At 65.2% G+C, this 18,580-nt stretch overlaps 1 protein-coding gene across 4 annotated transcripts in view; it reads left to right on the top strand.

Annotated features, from left to right (window-relative positions):
- CASKIN1 (CASK interacting protein 1) overlaps positions 1-17,224 on the top strand; it is a 53,709-nt gene extending 36,485 nt beyond the window's left edge. For 2 of the 4 annotated variants that reach the window (XM_059716588.1, XM_059716586.1), the window contains 10 exons: positions 2,621-2,731; positions 2,943-3,061; positions 3,890-3,977; positions 4,734-4,831; positions 5,985-6,095; positions 6,399-6,572; positions 6,881-7,019; positions 7,395-9,557; positions 9,677-10,070; positions 13,633-17,224. In XM_059716588.1, coding sequence (XP_059572571.1) covers positions 2,621-2,731; positions 2,943-3,061; positions 3,890-3,977; positions 4,734-4,831; positions 5,985-6,095; positions 6,399-6,572; positions 6,881-7,019; positions 7,395-9,557; positions 9,677-10,070; positions 13,633-13,729 — 3,494 coding nt within the window. In that variant the 3' untranslated portion in view covers positions 13,730-17,224. The remainder of the gene's footprint in view (positions 1-2,620; positions 2,732-2,942; positions 3,062-3,889; positions 3,978-4,733; positions 4,832-5,984; positions 6,096-6,398; positions 6,573-6,880; positions 7,020-7,394; positions 9,558-9,676; positions 10,071-13,632) is intronic. The other 2 variants (XM_059716589.1, XM_059716587.1) reach the window with 1 other exon arrangement.
- The last annotated feature ends 1,356 nt before the right edge of the window (positions 17,225-18,580 follow it).

Below are 18,580 nucleotides of genomic sequence, written 5' to 3'. Positions count from 1 at the left end.
CACACATACCCCACACACGTGCACACACACACACACAGCCGACTGTACAGCGGGAAGGCTCCAGGCAGGGCTGGGACAGCAGCCCGGGGCCAGGAGCCCTGTCGAGTGCCGTGCTGGCAAGGGAAGGACGCCGGGGACGCTGAGAGCAGGGCGCCAACCCCCACGGCTCCTCCTGGCACTTGGACTTGCCGCCCCGGTACCTGGTGCCAACGGGGTCAGCTGCACGCGGGGGGCCAGGGGGCTCAGAGCGGGGCAGGGGGAATCCCTCCCCAGGAGCAGGGAAGGGGCCCGGGGCGGCTGGGACCCCGGCGCAGGGCTGCGGTGCTGCCCGAGGCGGTGGCTCCCAGCCTGTGCAGCTTCCCCCGTGCTGGCGCGGCTCTGGCTGCGCACCCTGTCCGGCTGCAGGGCTGCGTCTCGCCGGGGCTCGGCCCTGAGCGGATCCTGGTGACTGGGGTGAAGCCGGGGCTGGGAGCCAGGGCTCTGCCCCCAGGGGACCCGGGCCCACATGTGTCTCCTGCCCCCACTGTGGCCCAGGTGCCCCATCTCTCATCCTCCCCCGTGCCTCGGCTGCATTGTCTGCTCGGCACTTGCAGCGTAACGAGTGTGACGGGTCTCAGGCCAGGCGGGGACGGCGCATACAGCGGAGGGTGCGCGCATCCCAGGCCCTGCGTTGCTTCCTGGCGCAGGGAGGGTCAGCCGCATCCTGGCTCATTAGCAGCGCGGTCGTCCGTCTCCTGCTCTCGGCTCCGTGGCAGATTTATCACCCTGCGGCCTAACGAGAGCTGTTAACGAAGAGCGATGGCCTCTGCAGTGACACCTCCCGGCTGCGCTGGTGGGGCTGCGCGGGGCGTCAGGCAGACCTCCAGCCCCGACGGGCACTGCTACCCCAGCCCCGAGAGGGCCCAAAGGGCAGGCTGGGTTTGCTCCTTGCTGCCCCGCTGCAGGGCCCAGCCCGCTGGGACGCTGGGGCTCGGGCTCCTCTAGGAGCCAGCTCTTGAAACGGCTGTCGGGCATCCTTGGAGGGCCGGACGCAGGTGATGCTGCCAGGTGCAGGAGCCCAGGGACGTGCTCAGCCAAGGGTGCAGCCCATCCCTGTCCCCCCAGCGCTGCCGACGGGCTTTTTCTTTCTCCAGGGCTAGAAATGGAGCGAGGCGCCTGCGGCCTGGTGCAAGGGAATCCGGAGCCTGCGGGTTTCTGTGTAAATGCAACGCGCGGGCTCCCCCTGCCGGTCCCGGCGCATCCCCAAGCACCACAGAGGAGCCAGGTCCTGCTCCACCTGCAGCCTGTGCTAGTGATGGAGGGGTGGGAGGTGTTGGCAGCTCCACCATGGCATCCTCCGCGGCTCGCTGCAGGGCACTGGGGCCTTCGGGGTCACAGCTGGGCGGGCTTTTGTCCATGTTCTTGCCCACAGCCCATCACCACGGCCTTGCAGCCCCTAACTTGGAGCCTTTGGCCATACCAAGCCCCAGCGAGGGCTACAGCCCACCCTGGAGTGCCGTGAAGGAGCCACGTGTCCTCAGCGCTCTGGGCTGCCAGGGGCATCGGGCTGCGCCCGGCAGGTCCATGGGCTCGGGAGGGCACAAGGCAGATGCTGCAGGGTCCAGGCACAGCCGCGGCTCTTGCCACGTGCCTGCCTTCGCCTGTGCCCGTCCCTGCTTAGCGTGGGGGGCTGGTGTGCAGCTGTGCTAACTAGCCTGCCTGCAGCATGGCGTGGAGGCGGCTGCACGGCCCGCGGTTTCGGGTGACCCGATGCAGTGAGGTTGCTGTCTACACGTGGCTCGGGCCCTCCGTGCTTGGGTTTGCTGCTGGCGTGGGTGGGAGGCGATGACAGCCTCGTCCTGGGGGCGGGAGATGAGACCCGGGGAATCTGCGCCGTGGTGGGCACCTGGCTTGGGGCTGGGGCGGTGCGGCCCCAAGTCTGGAGACAGAGATCGGGGCTGCCACTATCCTTGCTATCCCAGCTCCATGCCCAGCTGAGCCCTTGCTCCAGTGGGGATAGTCTGGGCACAGCCAGGTCCTGTTGCTGCTGTTGGAAAGCATCCGCCGGGAGCTGCGCTGCAGCCGGTGCAGGGCTGCCTGGGTGGGGAGGCCGTGCGGCACGGCACGGCAGGGTGCCCCCAGGCTGAGCGGTGCCCGCTGACTCCAGCGTGGCGGGACGTGGCGATGGCACAGGGCTGTGGTGGCTGCACCAGGGCTGAGCTATGGGACCAAAAGCTCCTTACACTCCTTGCACAGGGGCGTGCAAGCCCCAGCAACACCCCCATGTGTCCCCAGAGGTGTGAGGGTAGGCATCACATGGGCCGTGCCCAGTAGTCATAGCTGCTATGTGCCCGGCAGTCTCTGGTGCGGTGCCTCTGGCTGGGGAGAAGCCCGTGGCTGGTGGTACCTGCCCGCCCCAGCTGCAGGGGAGCTCCAGGCCCGGGAGGGGTCTTCTTGCTGGGGCAGTGCTGCCTCCCCCCCTCCCATGGCCAGCAGGGCCTGTCTGGGGGGCACGGGGGCTCGGTGTGATGCCCAGCCCGGGGGGGTCATGCCGTGCCGCCCTGATGCTAGCCGGCAGTGCCACCCTGCTCCTGCACCCCTTCTCCTGGTCCCGCTCACCACCTCTGCTTTGCTCCGCCAGGTTCGCGCGGGTCCGACATGAGCCCATCTCACCTGTCGCCCTCGCAAGGCGGGTCACCAGCCACGCCGGCGCCAGCCGAGGAGATCTGGGTGCTGCGGAAACCCTTTGCAGGTATTTGCCATGTGCATGGGGGAGTGCATGCCCAGTGACGCTGCAGTGCCTGCTGTCAGCAAACGTACAATCCCAGCCAGCCAGGGCTGTGTGATGCAGTCGTGCAGCAGCACACCTGTCCGTGCACGATGCACCGGTGCCGTCCGGGCCCTGTACGGCAGGGCGATGCCTTGCTTTGCACCCACATCTGACTCTCCCTTCCCCTTGGCAGGTGGCGACCGCAGTAGCCTGGGCAGCACCGGCAGCGTGGCCAGCGCACGGAGCTCGGGCAGCGGGCAGAGTGCGGGCAGCGGGGGTCATGCCCTGCACGCCGGCTCAGAAGGGGTCAAGGTAAGGGGCTGGGAGCCTGCAGCACAGCTCCTGGGCAAGCTGGCACGGGCGGCGTTGGGGTCTCCATCACCGGGGCATCCCCATGCAGCGCTCTACCCCATTCTGGGGTGGGAGCAGGGCCGGGATCCTCCGACTAACCCCGTTATGGCGCGGCTGGGCCTGGGGCCGGTCCCCCTCCCCTCCCAGCTGCAGGGCAGCTCCTTGGGCCGATGCCCAGCCAAGCACATCTCCATGGAAACGCCAAACCGGAGCCCAGCCGATCCTCCCATCCCTGCGTGGCTGGCACGGCGGGCAGCGCTCCGGCTTGCTGAGCCGGGACCGGTGCATGCGGCCCCCAGGCGCCTGAGGCCGGCTCGGTTGGGCTCCCCGTGCCTTCCCGCCTGCTCCGGCTCAGCCGGGGCAGCCCTGGCGTCCTGCCTGGCTGCAGCACCCCAGCCCCGGGCGGGAGAGCTGGCACTGGTGCTGCACCCCCTTCCCACCCTCGGGCAGGCCCCGTCCTACCCACCTGGCTGAGCCCGTGCCGCGGGGAACCCCCCCACCTGCCTCCCGAGCGTGGGATCCCGGGGGTGGGCTCTGGGCGCCTGCCAGGCAGGCGTGGGGGTGTCGCGGCGCTGCAGCCCCCGCCGCCGGTTGCCGGATGCGAGGCACCATCTGTGCTGCGAGTGCCGTTCTCTCTCGCTCGCTCGCTCCCGGCACTGCCGGGCCCCTCCCCGCCTGCCCGCCCCCCCGTGCCGCTGGACCGGCTGCCGGAGCCTTGCAGGCGACGGGCGGCTCCCCGCGGCCCCCCGCTCACCGCCGCTCATCCCCTGCCCGTCGGTGCCTTTTCAGCTGCTGGCAACCGTCCTCTCGCAGAAGGCGTCGGTGCAGGAGGCGGCCGTGGGCGATGGGCCGGCGAAGGGGCTGGAGTCGCCTGCAGGTGCGTGGCGGGCGGCGGCCCGGGCGCTCGGCGCGGCGCTAGCGCTAAGGCTAACGCTGGCGCTAGCCCCGGCCCGGGCTCCGGCGCGGCTTGGGGCTGCTCGGTGCCGGGAGGAAGACGCGTGCGGGTAAACATGACTCTCTCGCCTTTCGGCTGCTGCCAGGCCTTCTGCTGCTTCGGTTAGTCGGGGCGGGGGCCTGGGGGTGGGGGAGAGGGGCTGGCTGGGGGGCTCTGGCCGCCTGGCAGCCCTCCAGCCCCACGGCGCCCGGCTTTGGGCAGCTGCCCGGGCTTCGTGTTGGCCGAAGGGGTGCGGGGAGGAGGGGGGATTGCTGCCCAGTCCAGCCGCCCCAGCAGCTTCCCTCGCAGGCTGCATGCAGGGCAGGGGGCACGGAGGAGGGGGCGGCGTGGGTCTGGATCCCGTGGCCAGGTCAGGCCAGAGCCCTCCGATCGCCGGGGTACTTCCAGTGCCTGCAATGGGATGCCAGGAGCTGTGTGGGTGGTGGGGCTGCCTGGGACCCGTCCCCCGCGGCCCTCCCTGCCCCCTTACAGAGGAGGGGGATTGCATGGCAGAGCCCTACCCTGCCCCCGGCTATTGCCAGCGGCCCCCCGGCTCCCTGCGGGCTCTAGCGTGGGATGGATGGATGGAGCTCAGCACCAAGAGATGGAGCCCGCGACCCCCAGGAGCTGCTGCCCCAACACCCAGGCCGGTGCTGCGGGGGTGTCTGCTGACCGCGCTGACCCCCCGCTCTGCCGCAGGTTCCTCGCGGAGCCAGAGCGTGGCCAGCTCCCCGTATGCAGCCCAGCCCCCGCCCGAGCAGCAGCTGAAGAAGATGGAGCCCATGTCGGAGGGGAAGGTGAGGCGGGGGGTCGGAGAGCCCCCATATCCCAGCTGTGTCCAGCGGCTCATCCTTGCAAAGCCGCCGGAGGGGTGCAGGCGTCTCCCCCGGACTCCCAGCCTGCATCGGGGCGCTGCGTGGGTGCCCCACACCTTGCCCCATGCAGCCGGGTGGTGCCCCTCACTCCCTGCACCCCCAGGGCCTGGTTCTGTGCCCTTTGGGGAGGGACATCCGGGCAGCACAGATGTGGCTGCGGAGGGCACACAGGAGACGGGGACCAGGCTCCCAGCCATGCCTGGCCCTGCCTGCCAGGTGCCCGCGCCCTGCGCCCGCCTGTCAGGGAGTGGCCATGTCCCTGGCCCTGCTCACCCCAGGCCGCCGGTGAGTCAGCGCCCAAAGCCACGCTGTGAATCATCCTGCAGCCGTCTGCCCGCGGCGCTCGCTCGCTGGCTGCTGCCGAGGGGATGTACGCGGGCGGTGGTCTGCCCGGGCTCCGGCAGCTGGATTTGGGGCAAGGCAGCTCCTGCTTTGCTCCCTGGGTCTCGGGGGCCTGGGGGCGAAGCCCTGGGGGTGTTTGCATGCAGCGGGGCTGTCTTACTCCTCCGCCAGCACCCCCGGACCCGTGATGCTGTGCTAGTGCTTGCAGCCTCCAAGGAGCTGCCATTGCCCTGGGCTGGTGCGGGTGGGCATGGAGAGGGGCACCGGCGCTGCCCACATCCCTGTGCCGGAGCTGGCATTGCAAGCGCCTGGGCTGGGCATGGGGCTCCCTTCCCCGCTCTGCTGCTCGGGGGCGAGAGTCGCACCTCTGACAGCTTCTCTCATTGAGCTGCCACCTGCGCTTCACAGCTCCTCCGTGCTGGAGCGGGGCTGGGCCAGGGTGCAGCTGGTACCAGCTTTCTCGTGCAATATGGGGCCGGACCCCAGCCCTCTCCGCTGCCTCCATCCCTTTGGGCAGCCGGGTTGGTCCCCCCGCCCCGGCTGCATGCCCAGCACCCTCCTGGGCCCAGCTCAGCAGCAGCGCTCGCTGCCTGGCCTCCCGGCAGTGCCCAGCTGTGCTTGCTAGGAAGCTGCCCAGTGGGAAGGTGCCCGGGACTGGGCAGCACATCTGGATGGGGCGGCCAGGGTCAGGGCTGCATGCACCAAGCCCCTGATGCTGCCCCCTCGCCCCCAGAGCTCGGAGGCCGTGTACCAGTGGCTGTACAAGTTCCAGCTGCAGCTCTACGCGCCCAACTTCATTAATGCCGGCTACGACATCCCCACCATCAGCCGCATGACGCCAGAGGTGAGGGCAGGAGGCGGCCGGGCGGCTCCAAAACCCCCCACCCCAGTCCTCCACTTTGGGCTGCGGGATCGGGGCCGTGCTGCGTGCTCCAGCCCAGACTGGGCAGCAGCGCTGGGGGCAGCTGGTCCCGAGGAAAGGGGAGGGTGGTGGGGGATCTCCTCCAGCCCCTGCTGAGGGGGACGGGCCGGCAGGCTGGGCCTCAGCTCCTGGCCTGAGAGAGGTGGGTGACCCCGTGCACACCGTGAGCCGGTGCCCGGCCAGCCGGCGGCTGCAGGCGGCTGACGGGTTCCCTCCCGGCCCCAGGACCTCACGGCTATCGGCGTGACGAAGCCCGGGCACCGGAAGAAGATTGCCTCGGAGATCAACAGCCTGAACATCCCCGAGTGGCTCCCGGAGTACAAGCCGGTACGGCTCTGCCCGCGGGGCCCGGGCGGTGGGCGCCGGGACCGCGCCGAGCCGGAGGAAACCCCCCTGCCGGTGAGGTCCCCGCAGCTCTGCGGCTCTCTCCCACAGGCCTGGTGCTGGGCCCCGGACACCTGCAGCGGGCCCTGGGCTGGAGGGGCGATGGGGGGCATGGCACGGGGTTGCAGCTGCCAGCGTCAGGCGTGGCACTGTCGTGGGTCGGTGCAGAGCTCAAAGCCGATGCCCCCCTGCCCCGTGCGGGGGTGCTGGGGGCAGGGGCACGCTGGCGCTGGGCTGGTTGCAGCGCCGCCAGAGGCAGCGATCTCCGCTCGGGCCGGGCGCGCAGTCGTGCCACCCGCTCAGGCTCCGCTCCCCCCTTCCAGGCCAACCTGGCTCTCTGGCTGTCCATGATCGGGCTGTCGCAGTACTACAAGGTGCTGGTGGAGAACGGCTACGAGAACATCGACTTCATCACGGACATCACGTGGGAGGACCTGCAGGAGATTGGCATCACCAAGCTGGGTAAGGCGAGGCCGGGCGACAGCGGCACCGGTGCCCCTTGCTTCAGGGAGACCCTGGCCCGGAGGACAAGCCACGCGGTGGGGTACAGACTGGCAAGATGTGGTGCCAGGGGCTCCTGATGAGACACGGGGGCTGCTGTGACAGGACCAGCTCGGCATTTGGCAGTGTTGGGTTTGGCTCCGCCACTGCCCCCCTGGGCAGCCTTGGGCACCTCACTTGATCTCTGCAAGCCTAGCTCCAGGGGGGGATAACCCTGCGTCCCGGTCACTCAGCTCTCGCCCCAGCCTGCTCCCTTCCCAGTCTGAGCTCCCGGCTGCATGCACGTGCCCTCGGGTGCTTTCTTACCTCCCCCGCTGCCATCTGTCCCGCCCGCAGGCCACCAAAAGAAGCTGATGCTGGCGGTGAAGAAGCTGGCGGAGCTGCAGAAGGCCGAGTACGTCAAGTACGAGTCGGGGACGCTGAAGAAGAAGGCGCCGCAGTCGCTGGATGTCATGGCCATCGAGTCGCCCCCGCCCGAGAGCGCCGAGTGCCAGTCCCCCAAGATGACCACGTTCCAGGACAGCGAGCTCAGCAGCGAGCTGCAGGTGGCCATGACGGGCACCGGCGAGGCGCCCGACGAGCCTGAGAAGCCGGCCAACCATGTGCCGCACCTCCGGGAAGGCGCCAGCTACCGGCCCCCCTCCACCCGCCACGTGCACCAAAACAGCCTGGGCAGCCGAGCCAAGCACATCAGCAGCTCCCAAGAGCTGCTGGGCGACGAGCCCAAGGGGCCGAGCGCTGCCATGTCCAAGAGCCAAGAGTACCTGACGGAGGAGGGCAAGGAGGGGCCCCCCAGCCTGCCCAAAGAGGTGCGCTCCCTGCGGCACGGGCACCCCGTGAAGAGAGCCAGCGTGCCCCCCGTGCCCGGCAAGCCGCGGCAGTCCTTCCCGCCGTCCGCGGGGCACTTCACCCCGCCCCAGACGCCCACCAAGCCGCGGCCCTCGTCCCCCCAGACCCTGGGCGTGCCGCACGCCACCGCCAAAGTGAAGCCCACGCCCCAGCTGCTGCAGCAGGCCGACCGCCCCATGTCGCCCCGCTCCCTGCCGCAGTCGCCCACGCACCGCGGCTTCGCCTACGTCATGCCGCAGCCCGTGGAAGCCGAGGCGGGGCACCCGCCGGGTCCGCTGGCCCAGGCCGTGCCGGTGCTGCCGGTCTCGGTGCCGGTGCTGTGCTTGCCGCCGCCCGGCGGGGAGGCAGAGGAGGAGCTGGGCCGGCCGAAGAAGCGGGCGCACAGCCTGAACCGCTACGCCATGTCTGACAGCGAGCAGGAGCGGGACGAGCTGCTGGTGCCGGACGCCGGGCCCTACGCCACAGTGCAGCGGCGCGTGGGCCGCAGCCACTCCGTGCGGGCTCAGTCGGGCGCCGACAAGAACGTCAACCGCAGCCAGTCCTTCGCCGTGCGGCCCAAGAAGAAGGGCCCTCCGCCGCCCCCGCCCAAGCGCTCCAGCTCTGCCATCTCCAGCACCAACATGACCGAGGACTTCAAGGACGGGGAGGCGGGGGACGGCACCGGCGAGGACGAGGAGATGCCGGAGCCCTACGTGGAGCAGCGGCGGGCCAGCGACTTCGGCGGCAGCGTGGACACGGGCAGCGCGGGCAGCGTGAAGAGCATCACCGCCATGCTCGAGATGTCCTCCATCGGCGGCGGTGCCCGGGCCTTGGCGCTGCAGAAACCGCCCGGCGCCGGCGGCAAGGGGCCTGACGGCTACTACGTGCCGCCCGGCGCCGTGCACCCCGCCAGCCCCGAGCACGGCCGCGTGGCCACCGTCCTGGCTACGGTCAAGCACAAAGACGCCATCGGGCTGGACGGGGAGGTGGTGAACCGGCGCCGGACCATCAGCGGCCCCGTCACCGGGCTGCTGGCCGCGGCCCGCCGGGAGCGCTCCGGCAGCATGCAGTCGGACGCGGGGAAGGAGGGCAGCGCGGTGGAGCGGCTGCGGGGCTCCCCCCAGAACAGCTCGTCCGAGAACATCCCCTTCGCCGAAGACGGCAACCTCACCATCAAGCAGCGGCCCCGCGGCCTGGTGCCGGCCAGGGCCGAGGCGGGGGAGGCGCTGTCCCCCGCGCACCGCCACGGCGACCTGGCCAAGGTGGAGGCCAGCGCCACGCTGAAGCGGCGGATACGGGCCAAGCAGAGCCAGCAGGAGAGCGTCAAGTTCATCCTGACCGAGTCGGACACCGTCAAGCGGCGCCCCAAGACCAAGGACAAGGAGCAGGGGCTGGAGCCGGCCCCGCTCTCCGTCTACCAGAACGGCACCGGCACCATCAAGCGGAGGCCGGCCTCCGAGACGAGCGGCGCCGAGATGCCCGCGCCGCCACCCCTGACCCCGCCACCGCCCGCCGACGGGCTCGAACACGCGCTGCAGCCGGCGGAGCCCAAGAAGCCCTTCAAGCCGCCGGTGTCCCCCAAGCCCGTGTTACCCCAGCAAGCACAGAAGGTCCCCGGGCCGCCCACGCCCACGCCCAAAAAGGTGCCGATCCCCAGCCCCGGCAGCCCAGGTACGTGGCGTCCTCGGGTGGGGATGGGGGTTGTGGGGCGAGCCCCGACTGCTGGGCTTTCTCCTCCCACCTCGCGTTGCATGCCTCTCACGGCCCTTCTCCTCTCTCCTCTCCCGCAGAGGTGAAGCGGGTCCATGGCACCCCGCCGCCGGTGTCCCCCAAGCCCACCCCACCGCCGACGGCGCCCAAGCCGGCCAAGCCGCACGCCGCCATCCAGTCGGTGAGCGCGAGCTCCACGCCCGCCCCGTCGCCCGCCAAGCAGCTCGCCCCCACGGCCAAGCCTTCCAGCACGCCGCCCTCGCTCTGCTCCAGCCCTGCCAAGCCCCTCTCGCCCGGCGGGCAGCCGCAGCAGGTGCCCGTCAAGCCGCCGCGCTCCTCCATCGCCGGGCCGTCGGTGGAGAGCGCCAGCACCGAGATGGCGCACCAGAAGCTGGAGGAGACCAGCGCCTCGCTGGCGGCCGCGCTGCAGGCGGTGGAGGAGAAGATCAAGCAGGAGGACGGGCAAGCTGCAGAGTAAGGGCCCCCCGGGCACTGGGGAGGGGTCCGGGGTCTGCGCGGGACCCTTCTTCTGGGCCCTGCTGCGGGGAGCTCGCACGGGCGCCCCTGGACGCTGCGGGACGTGGCCGAGGCAGAGCCCAACAGGAAAGGCCAGCCAGACCTCTCCCAGCTTGGAGGGGCCCAGGGTTTCTTTCCAGATGTCCCCACAATGGGCTGGGGGGCTCCGCGGGGCTGGATCCTGCGTCCGGGTGGGCGTAGAGGCCCGTCTCTGGGCTGGGGAGTGGTGCCGGTATAGGAAAGTCGGGCTGGAAGGGACCTCGCAAAGTCGTCTCGTCCAGCCCCTGCTCACGGCGGGACGTGAACCAGCTCGGCCACGGGTCTGTCCGAGCCGCTCGGGAAAACGTCCAGTCAGTTCTCGTGCTTGACCACCCTCGTGGTCGGACCGCTCCTCCTCGTCTCCACCCTTACATTTTCCCTGCTGCAGCTTGAGGCTTTTCCTCCTAGTCCCGTCCCCTGCAGCCACAGAGGAAAGCCCATCTCCGTCCTCCCCGCAGTTGCCCTTCAGGTATTTGAAGACTGTTGTCAGCCCTCCCCCCTCCCCAAAAGCCTGCCCTTCTCCAGCCTACATAACCCTGGCTCTTTCAGCTTTTGCTCCTCAGTCTTCCTTCCCCTGATCATTTTTGTCACTCTTTGCCGGATGCTTTCCAACCTGTCCACATCCTGGAGGTGCGGGGCCCAGAGCTGGACACGGTGCTGCAGGTGAGGTGCTGAATACAGCGGAAGAATCACTTCCCTGGGTTTGCACGCAAGACTCCTGTGCGTTGCACAACCCAGCGTACCGGTGGTCTTTTTTGCAACAAGAGCTCACTGTTGGCTGACACCGGTTCGTGGCCCACCGTAGTCCGCGGGGCCTTCTCTGCAGCACTGCAGCCCAGCCAGTCTTTCCCCCGTCTGTATTTGTGCATGCAACTCTCCTGTCCCGAGTGCAGGGCTTTGCACTTGTCCTTGTTGAATCTCATCTGATCGCACACCGTTTTTCCACTGTATCCAGGTCATCCTGGACCCTAGCCCTGTATCTGCAGCTCCACCCCACCTGGTGCCATCTGCAGAATTGCTAAGCGTGGACCCAAGTCCATCATCCAGATCATTAATGAAGATGTTGAAGAGGTCCAGGACCAGGACAGACCCCTGGGGACCCCCACTTGATACCTCCTCCCAAGTAGACGTTGAGCCATTGATGACTACTCGTTGAACGTGATGATCCAACCAGTTCTCGCTCCATTTTCCAGTACTTTTGTCTGTATTTCCTTAGCTTGCTAATGAGTGTCATGGGAGATGGGGCCAAAAGCCTTGCTAAAGTCAAGATATATCACATCCATTGCTGTTCCTCCATTCACAGAGCATGTCACCTTACCATAGAAAGAAATCAGGTTGGTCAGGCATGACTTGCCCTTGGTGGATCCACGCCGGCTGCTCCTGATCACCTTGTTCTCCTCTAGGTGCTTCCTTGAGGACCTGCTCCATGGTCTTTCCAGGTATCCAGGTCAGACTGACTGGTCTGTAACTCCACGGACCCTCTTCCTTCCTTTTCTTAAAGTTGAGCGCTCTGTTGCCTTTCCCCGATCATCCAGGACCTCCACGAGTCCTCGAGGCGCAGACCCACCGGCTCCGCAATTCTCAGCTAGTTCCTCCAGCACCCCAGGGTGCCTCCCGTCCGGCCCTGCTGACTTGAAAGCATCTAGAAAGTAATCCCTGCCCTGTTCTTTCACTCCTCCAGGCTAGCTGTCTCCTTCTCTACCCTTGCTGCCAACTGCACTCATCATCTGCTGGCTGACCTCATTCATAAAGACTGAAGTGAAAAAAAAGGCATTAAATACTTCCGCCTCCTCTGCATTTAGCTACGCTTTCCTTGGTCTTCCTTTTACCTCCCATCTTGTAGGTTCCCTTTTAATTGCCTTTTATGTCCCTTGCCCGGCTGCATCTCGGATCGGGCCGTGTCCCTCCCAGGTGTCCCCCTGCATGCCCGCCCGCGCGGTGCTCTTGCACTCGGCCCCGGTGCTCTGACCACGTTTCCACTTGGCTTCCTCCTTTCGAGTCTCAGCTCATCGAAGCGATGGCTGCCCTGCCAGGTTGCTCTCCCGTTTCATTGCCCTCTCTTCCGTCTCCTCGGGAAGGCTTGCTCCTTAATACAGCTCTCCTGCATTGCTTTCCCCCTCCCACTTGCCTCCCAGGGGATCCTGAGTTTGCTAGCCTGCTTTTCCAAAATCCGGTGTCTTTTTTCTGCCGCTCTCCTTCCTTCCTTCCCTGGCCACCGAGATCGGGCTGTCACCCACGTTACCTTCCCCCGGCACGTTCACCTGTCGGCGAGCTCCACCTCGCCGGTCTCCAGCAAGCGATGCCCTGCACGCTCCGGGAACGTGCTGCATTGCTTGTGGTCTGCTGGGCTTCCCCCCGCGGCAAATGTCCTGATAATTCAAGTCCCCCGTGAGACCCAGGTCCTGCCGTTTGGAAGTTTCCAATAGTTGCTTCAAGAAGGCCTCGTCCCCCTTCTCCTCCTGGTTGTGTTGCGACACCCCTCTCTGGTCTGTACCCAGAGGCTTCCAGCAGGCCTCCCTTCTGCTTCGTACCGCACCTCTGAGCACGCGGACATCTCCCTTACACACCTCCTCTTTTGGGGCCTCTGCCTGTCCTTCCTGAAGAAGCGACCCCTCCATCGCCGTGCTCCGGTCGCACGCACTATCCCCTCATCCCAGGTACTATTCTGCACTTGCACTGGGAGCGCCGGCTCTTCCTGCTCAGTCCTCCTGCCTCTAGCGCTAGGGTATCTGCTTCTCTGGTATCTACCTGACGGACCTGTCCTTCCCGCTGGGGCTTCGGCTACTGCTGCTCCTTTCCAGGTTTCGATCCCCTGGCTGCAGGGATTCGCCCGCCTCCTGGCTCAGTGAATTGGGGTGGGGGTGACCCAGCGGGACTAAGCCCTGAGTGGCTCGCTGCGGCTGTGGTCCAGCTTGCAAATCATAGAAAATTCAGGTTGGAAGAGAGCTCAGGGTGTCACATCGAGTGCAAGCCCCTGCTCCAAGCAGGACCAGCCCCAACTGCATCATCCCAGGCAAGGCTCTGTGTAGCGGGGCCTTAAAAACCTCCAAGGACGGAGAGTGCAGCACCGCTCTGGGGGACCCGTTCGTGCTTAATACCTTCCTAGTGAGAAGGTGCTTCCTAATCTCCACCCTAAACCAGCGAGTGGGGGAGCTTCAGCTGCGCTCTCCCAATGGACAGACGCACCCGGAGTCCAAGCTTGGCACCGTGGAGCTGGCAGAGATTTGGGGGAGAGGGAGGTCCGGGATTTGGGGTGTGGGAGATGCAGCCTGATGGGGAAGAAAGGCAATGAGAGGGGGCTCCGGTCAGTTTTGGGAGGGGATGAGCACCATCACAGTGGGGTGCTGGGTGGGGGTTTGTGTCCTGTCCACCTGGTGCATCACACAGCGGGCACCCAGCACCCTGGGGTGCTGCAGGCAGGGAGGGGGGCTGTGTTTGGGGTGCCCTGGCAATGCTAACAGCACCCCTCCCCTCCCCGCAGCGCGGCGGCGGAGTCCAAGAGCACCGTCAGCATCCTGGACGACATCGGCAGCATGTTCGATGACCTGGCCGACCAGCTGGACGCCATGCTGGAGTGAGGGCGGGCCCGGCGCGCCCCCGCTAACCTCAGGATTCACCGTGGGCACAAGGGCACAACGATCTACCCCCCACCCCGCCGCCCCCCTGTACAGCCTGCCCGTCCCCCCCGGACCCCCAGCCTTCGGGGCTTGCACAAAGAAGAAAAGATTACCTCAGGACTGTGCTCACACCGACCGGCACACGCGTTTCCCACCCCGAGCCCCGCGGCGCCCGGGAACGGCTGCGGCCAGGCCTGGGTTTGTAGAAGCAAAAAAACAAAAAACACAAACCAAGCAACCTAAGAGCCCTGCCATGGGGCTTTCTGCCCTGCTGCCCACCCCTGCCACGCCGGTCCAGCAGGGATGCACTGTCCAGGCCGGCGGCTGGTGCCCACCCCCAAACCCCGCGCCTGGCGCTGGACATTGCTCCGCTCCTTCCTGCTGTCTCCACGTCCCGTAACGCCCCCGAGCCCCCCAGCATCACCGTCCAGCCTGTGCCCCCCCCAGATCCGTCCCAGTCCATCTGCGCCTCTCTCCCGTGGGCCGCGGCGCCCAGGGGCTGCCCGGGGGGGGTTGGGGAGCGGGGTTCAAGGGGGGATGGGGGTTCGGTCCGCTGCATGCTGCGTGTTCCCCGATGGCGTGTGTCTGTGCTAGCCTGGTGGTGCGCTGTGCCCGTGCGACACTGTGTCGTGGCCGCGTCTGATGTGCCGTTAGTGCTTTCTGTTCGTCTGCTTTCTCTGGGTCTGGAAGCTTTTTTATTTTGGGGGGGGGGGAAGGTGTCCCAGCCACTGCAGGGTGCCTACTGGGGAGAGCGGACGCGTGGCACGGGGGCACTGGGCCCAGCCCAGCAGCCACGTGCAGCTCCTTGCACAGACGGGGGTGCTGGTGCCCAGTGTGGGCATCGTGCGGTGCTGCTGCACACCGGCAGAGCCTGGTGCTGTGTTGTGGGGGGCCTGGAGGGTATCTGGGGGCATGGGGTTTTTCAGGGAGGGGAGGCAGGAGCCTTCCCCCCACCCCTTAGCAGGGAGGCATGGCTGCAGGCGGCTGGGCTGGGCCCTTGCCCACTCAGCCCCACGCAGGGTTGTGTCCTCGGTGTGGGGGGGTGTTGAGGGCAGTCGGTGCAAGGCGTGGGCCTGGGGCTCTGGCCAGGAGGCAGGGGCAGGGACGAGGGGCCCATGAGCCACGGGCTGGGTGGGTGCCCATGCACAGGCCCCCTGCACCCCAATCAGGGCAGGCAGAGGGGTGCTTGCAACAGATTGTCCCCCCTGGGTATCTGGCTACTGGCAAGGGGGTGGCGGGAGTCTCTGGCAAGCTGGGGGTTGCAGCATGTGCAGCAGGTCATGGTGCGAGGGTGGGTGTTGGAGTGCTTGAGCGTGTGGAGCGAGTGGGTCTGGAGTGGCCGGACGAGGCCGGCGCAGGCCGTGGGGGCACAGCGGACTGGCGCCTGATGCCCCAGTGCGGTGCAGGTGGCAGAGGGGTTGGGATACGGATGTGGGTGCGAGGCCCTGCTTCACCCTCCCCAGTCCCCCTTGTCTGACGCGGTCCCAACTTGCCCGAAATCAGCTCACGCCCAGCCCGTGCGGGCGAGCGGCTTGGCCCAACACCCGACCTCCGCGCTGGCTGCTGCGGGGACCTTTCCCCCCTCCGAGAAGCTGCTGGTACTGCAGCAGTGTCACCCTGTGATGCTGGAGCACCCAGGCACCCTGAGCCCTCTGTAGCACCCCTGCCCACGCCAGCCAGGCGCCCTCCCGCGCTCTGGCCCAGCGGGCGAGGGGCGGGGGCCGTGTCCTGGGCGTGGGGTGCTGGCAGGCTGCAGGGACCCTGAGGCTGGTGTGTTCCCGAGACGTACTCTTGGCGCAGAGCGGTGCTGCTGCCCTGCAATGGCTCCAGGCCCTTCTGGTGCCTCCCCCCGACCCGGTCCCCTTGCCCCCGCCGGCTTCTGCCTACCAGGGCATGGGGAGCCTCAGTGCTTCCACAGCTCAGGCTTCGTCCTCCACCAGCTCCTGCTGCTGCTGCTCCTCCTTTGCCTCCCAAATCCAGGAGCAAGAGGCCTTTGCGGCGTTCGCTCCCTCCGGTCTCAGCTCCGCGGGCCCCAGGGATGCCCGTTAGCTCCCTGGATGAGAGGTGGCATCCGGTCACGGGGGCAGGCGCTCGGAGGGTGAAGGGGGCGCAGGCTGACGTCTTAGGGGGGATCGTCACGGCCAGCATTCAGCCTCCACCCACCCACTGGCAGCAGCGTCCCCCCGCGGGCACCCACTCACGGCAAAAACTCTCTGCTGAGGACAAGGAGGGATGAGGACCTAATAAGCTATATAAAGAAGTATTAATTTATTGCAAAAGATTTAAGACAGATTTTCCCCCTCCACCCCCCACCCCAGAAATTTAAAATAAAAAAAAAACTTTAACAAATATATATTTAAAAGATTAAAAAAAAAAACCTATTATCAATTATATATTAAACAGATAAAAAAGAATCAAGAGAAAACTGGATTTTAGCTTGAGAACAACCTATTAGACTCTACTAAGCTGTATGTCTTGTGGCACGATCATTCTAAGAGTAGCACAACTATCCGACGATACCTTTGATCTTGTTTGAAGGTATGTGCAAACAGGTTTCTGTTGTTCGTTTTTCCGTTGGACTTCAGCGTAACTTCTTTCTTTTTTTACACCGTTTAAGAACTCAAAGGATGTGCCTTGTTTTCTGAAGGTTTTTGTTATCTCTTCTACCGAGGGTGTTTCATTCCGTTGGGTGTCTTCAGGTTTCGGTTCTTCCTTTTTCTGGTATTCGTTTGGTGTGCGTGTGCGCGTGTGTGTTTGCGCGTGTGTCCGTGTGTATTCCAGGGAATGCACAGCTGTATATTCATGTATAAACAGGATTTCGAGTCTGGTTCCTTGCTTGAAGTCTGACGAATGCATTTTTGCTTGTGGTTTCCAAACAAAGTGTCGACGTGATCTTTTTCTTGAGAAGTACAACCTGGTCTCTCTCTCTCTCTCTCTCTTTCTCTCTCTCTCTCTCTCTCTCTCTCCTGTTGTGTTTGCTGATCCAAAATGTGTTTGGCACAACTTTGAAATTTCTTACAAAAAGAAAAAAAAAGAAAAGGAAAAAAAAGACTTCCAAAAAAAAAAAAAAAAAAGAAAAGGAAAAAAAAAAAAAGAATAAAACAACCCGCCTGAAAATATCTGTTGTAAAGAAAAAAAAAATATATGTATCTAAGAAAAAAAAATCCATAAAGTTCTACATGATGGATATATACATATATATATATTTTTTATGATTAAGTTATGGACTCTGTATTGTATTCCCATTCTGTCAGATCTATGCATCTTGGTGCTTTTCCCTGCTCTTCTGTGCTTAGGTTCCACCTATATTAGTCTTACTATTACTATTCTGACTAGTCGATGGCGCGTGGTGCTGTGAAGAAGTTTGCTCCTATAAAACGTCTGGCAACAAATATTTAAAGTAAAAAACAAAAAAAGAAAAAAAAAGAAATAAACCGACGTCTCATGTTGCTGCCACCGATATTGTGAGTGATTGTAAATGAGGAACCACAACCGGGGGAATATTGTTATTTTTTTTTAATGGCGGGTGCATCCCGCGCCCCTGAAGCACCCGGCTGTCCCCGGCCGTGGGCTGGGCCCTTCCACCCTTTGCATCAGGCTCGCGGCAGACGTCCGCTTTCAATGAATGTCTGCAAAGCTGCGTCATCCCAGCACCTGGTTTCTCCCCCAAAGCTCTGCTCTGAGCCTGCCGGAGATGGGGTTCATGGGGAGCGGTGTCTTACCTACAGGCAGTCTCGGCTCCGCTGCCAGCGATGCAGCGCGGGTGATGAGATGCTGTGCGACTCCTTCTCAGCGGCCGAGTCGTCCAGGGTCTCCTGAGGGTGTGCTCTCGAGGGAAAAGGTGGAGGGGTCCTTGTCCAGCATCCACACGCTGCATCGTGCCAGGGCCCCGGGCTCCGTAGATCCAAACCGCTCACAGGGTGCCCTACATCAACCTGAGCGGCTGTTGGGACGGGCACCTGGCCCTGTCCCCTGCTCCCTGCGGGTTAGGTCTGGACCGGGGTGCCCACGCCAGCATGGATATACGATTGACATCCCTGGCAGTAGTGAGCAGCCACCAGGCATGTACAGGACAGTTTGCTGCTTTGCCGCTAGTGGCATCCCTGGACTGAGATGCGAGGGGAAGATGCAGCGGGAGCCTCCCCACCTCTCCAGTGCCGGTCCTCGCCCCTGCTGAGCCCCCCCTGAACCCCTGTGATTGTAGCAGCTTCTCTGCAATTGCAACCCCCCTGCTGCCTTTGTGCCAGCCCAGTGCTGGCGTTGGCGTCCACTGCACCAGGCGAGCGTAGAGCCGACGGGGAGGCTGCAGCCAGAGAGCGCAGGTGCCTGAGCACCCCTTAGCCCTGGACACTGCAGCACTGGGAGCCTGGGCCTTCCTGGGTGGGAAGAAGGGGGTTTCCAGGGGCAGAGAAAAGCAGTGGCATGGACACGAGGGGGTATTCACCTCTGGAGGGGTGGGGTGGCTCCTGTGGCAGGAGCGCCCAGCGCTCATAGCCAGGGCTTGCCCTCCCGGCCTAGCAGAAGAGAAGGGCACTACCCTGGACAGGTCCGGCATCGCTCTGCTGCCAAGCTCACACCTCCCTCCGTGCCCAGCCTGGAGGAGGCCCCTGGGGGAGTGAAGCTCAAGCCCCGTGATTTGCAAGGCCAGGCCACTGCCTCCAGCTTGCTGGCTGCTGGCATAGGTGTGATGCTGCCCTGTGGCAAAGGCAGCTCCCTGGCCTCGGGCCTGGTGGGGAAGCCAGGCTCCCCACGAGGGGCTGGTGCCATGGGGGCTTTTTCCCGGCTCCCGAGGCGGTGTTACTGCACATGGGC

This window comes from Alligator mississippiensis, chromosome 13 (genome assembly GCF_030867095.1).
Source record: "Alligator mississippiensis isolate rAllMis1 chromosome 13, rAllMis1, whole genome shotgun sequence".
Classification (NCBI taxonomy): domain Eukaryota; kingdom Metazoa; phylum Chordata; order Crocodylia; family Alligatoridae; genus Alligator; species Alligator mississippiensis.
Note: the sequence above shows the minus strand (reverse complement) of the source record. Positions and strands in the feature narration are given on the sequence as shown.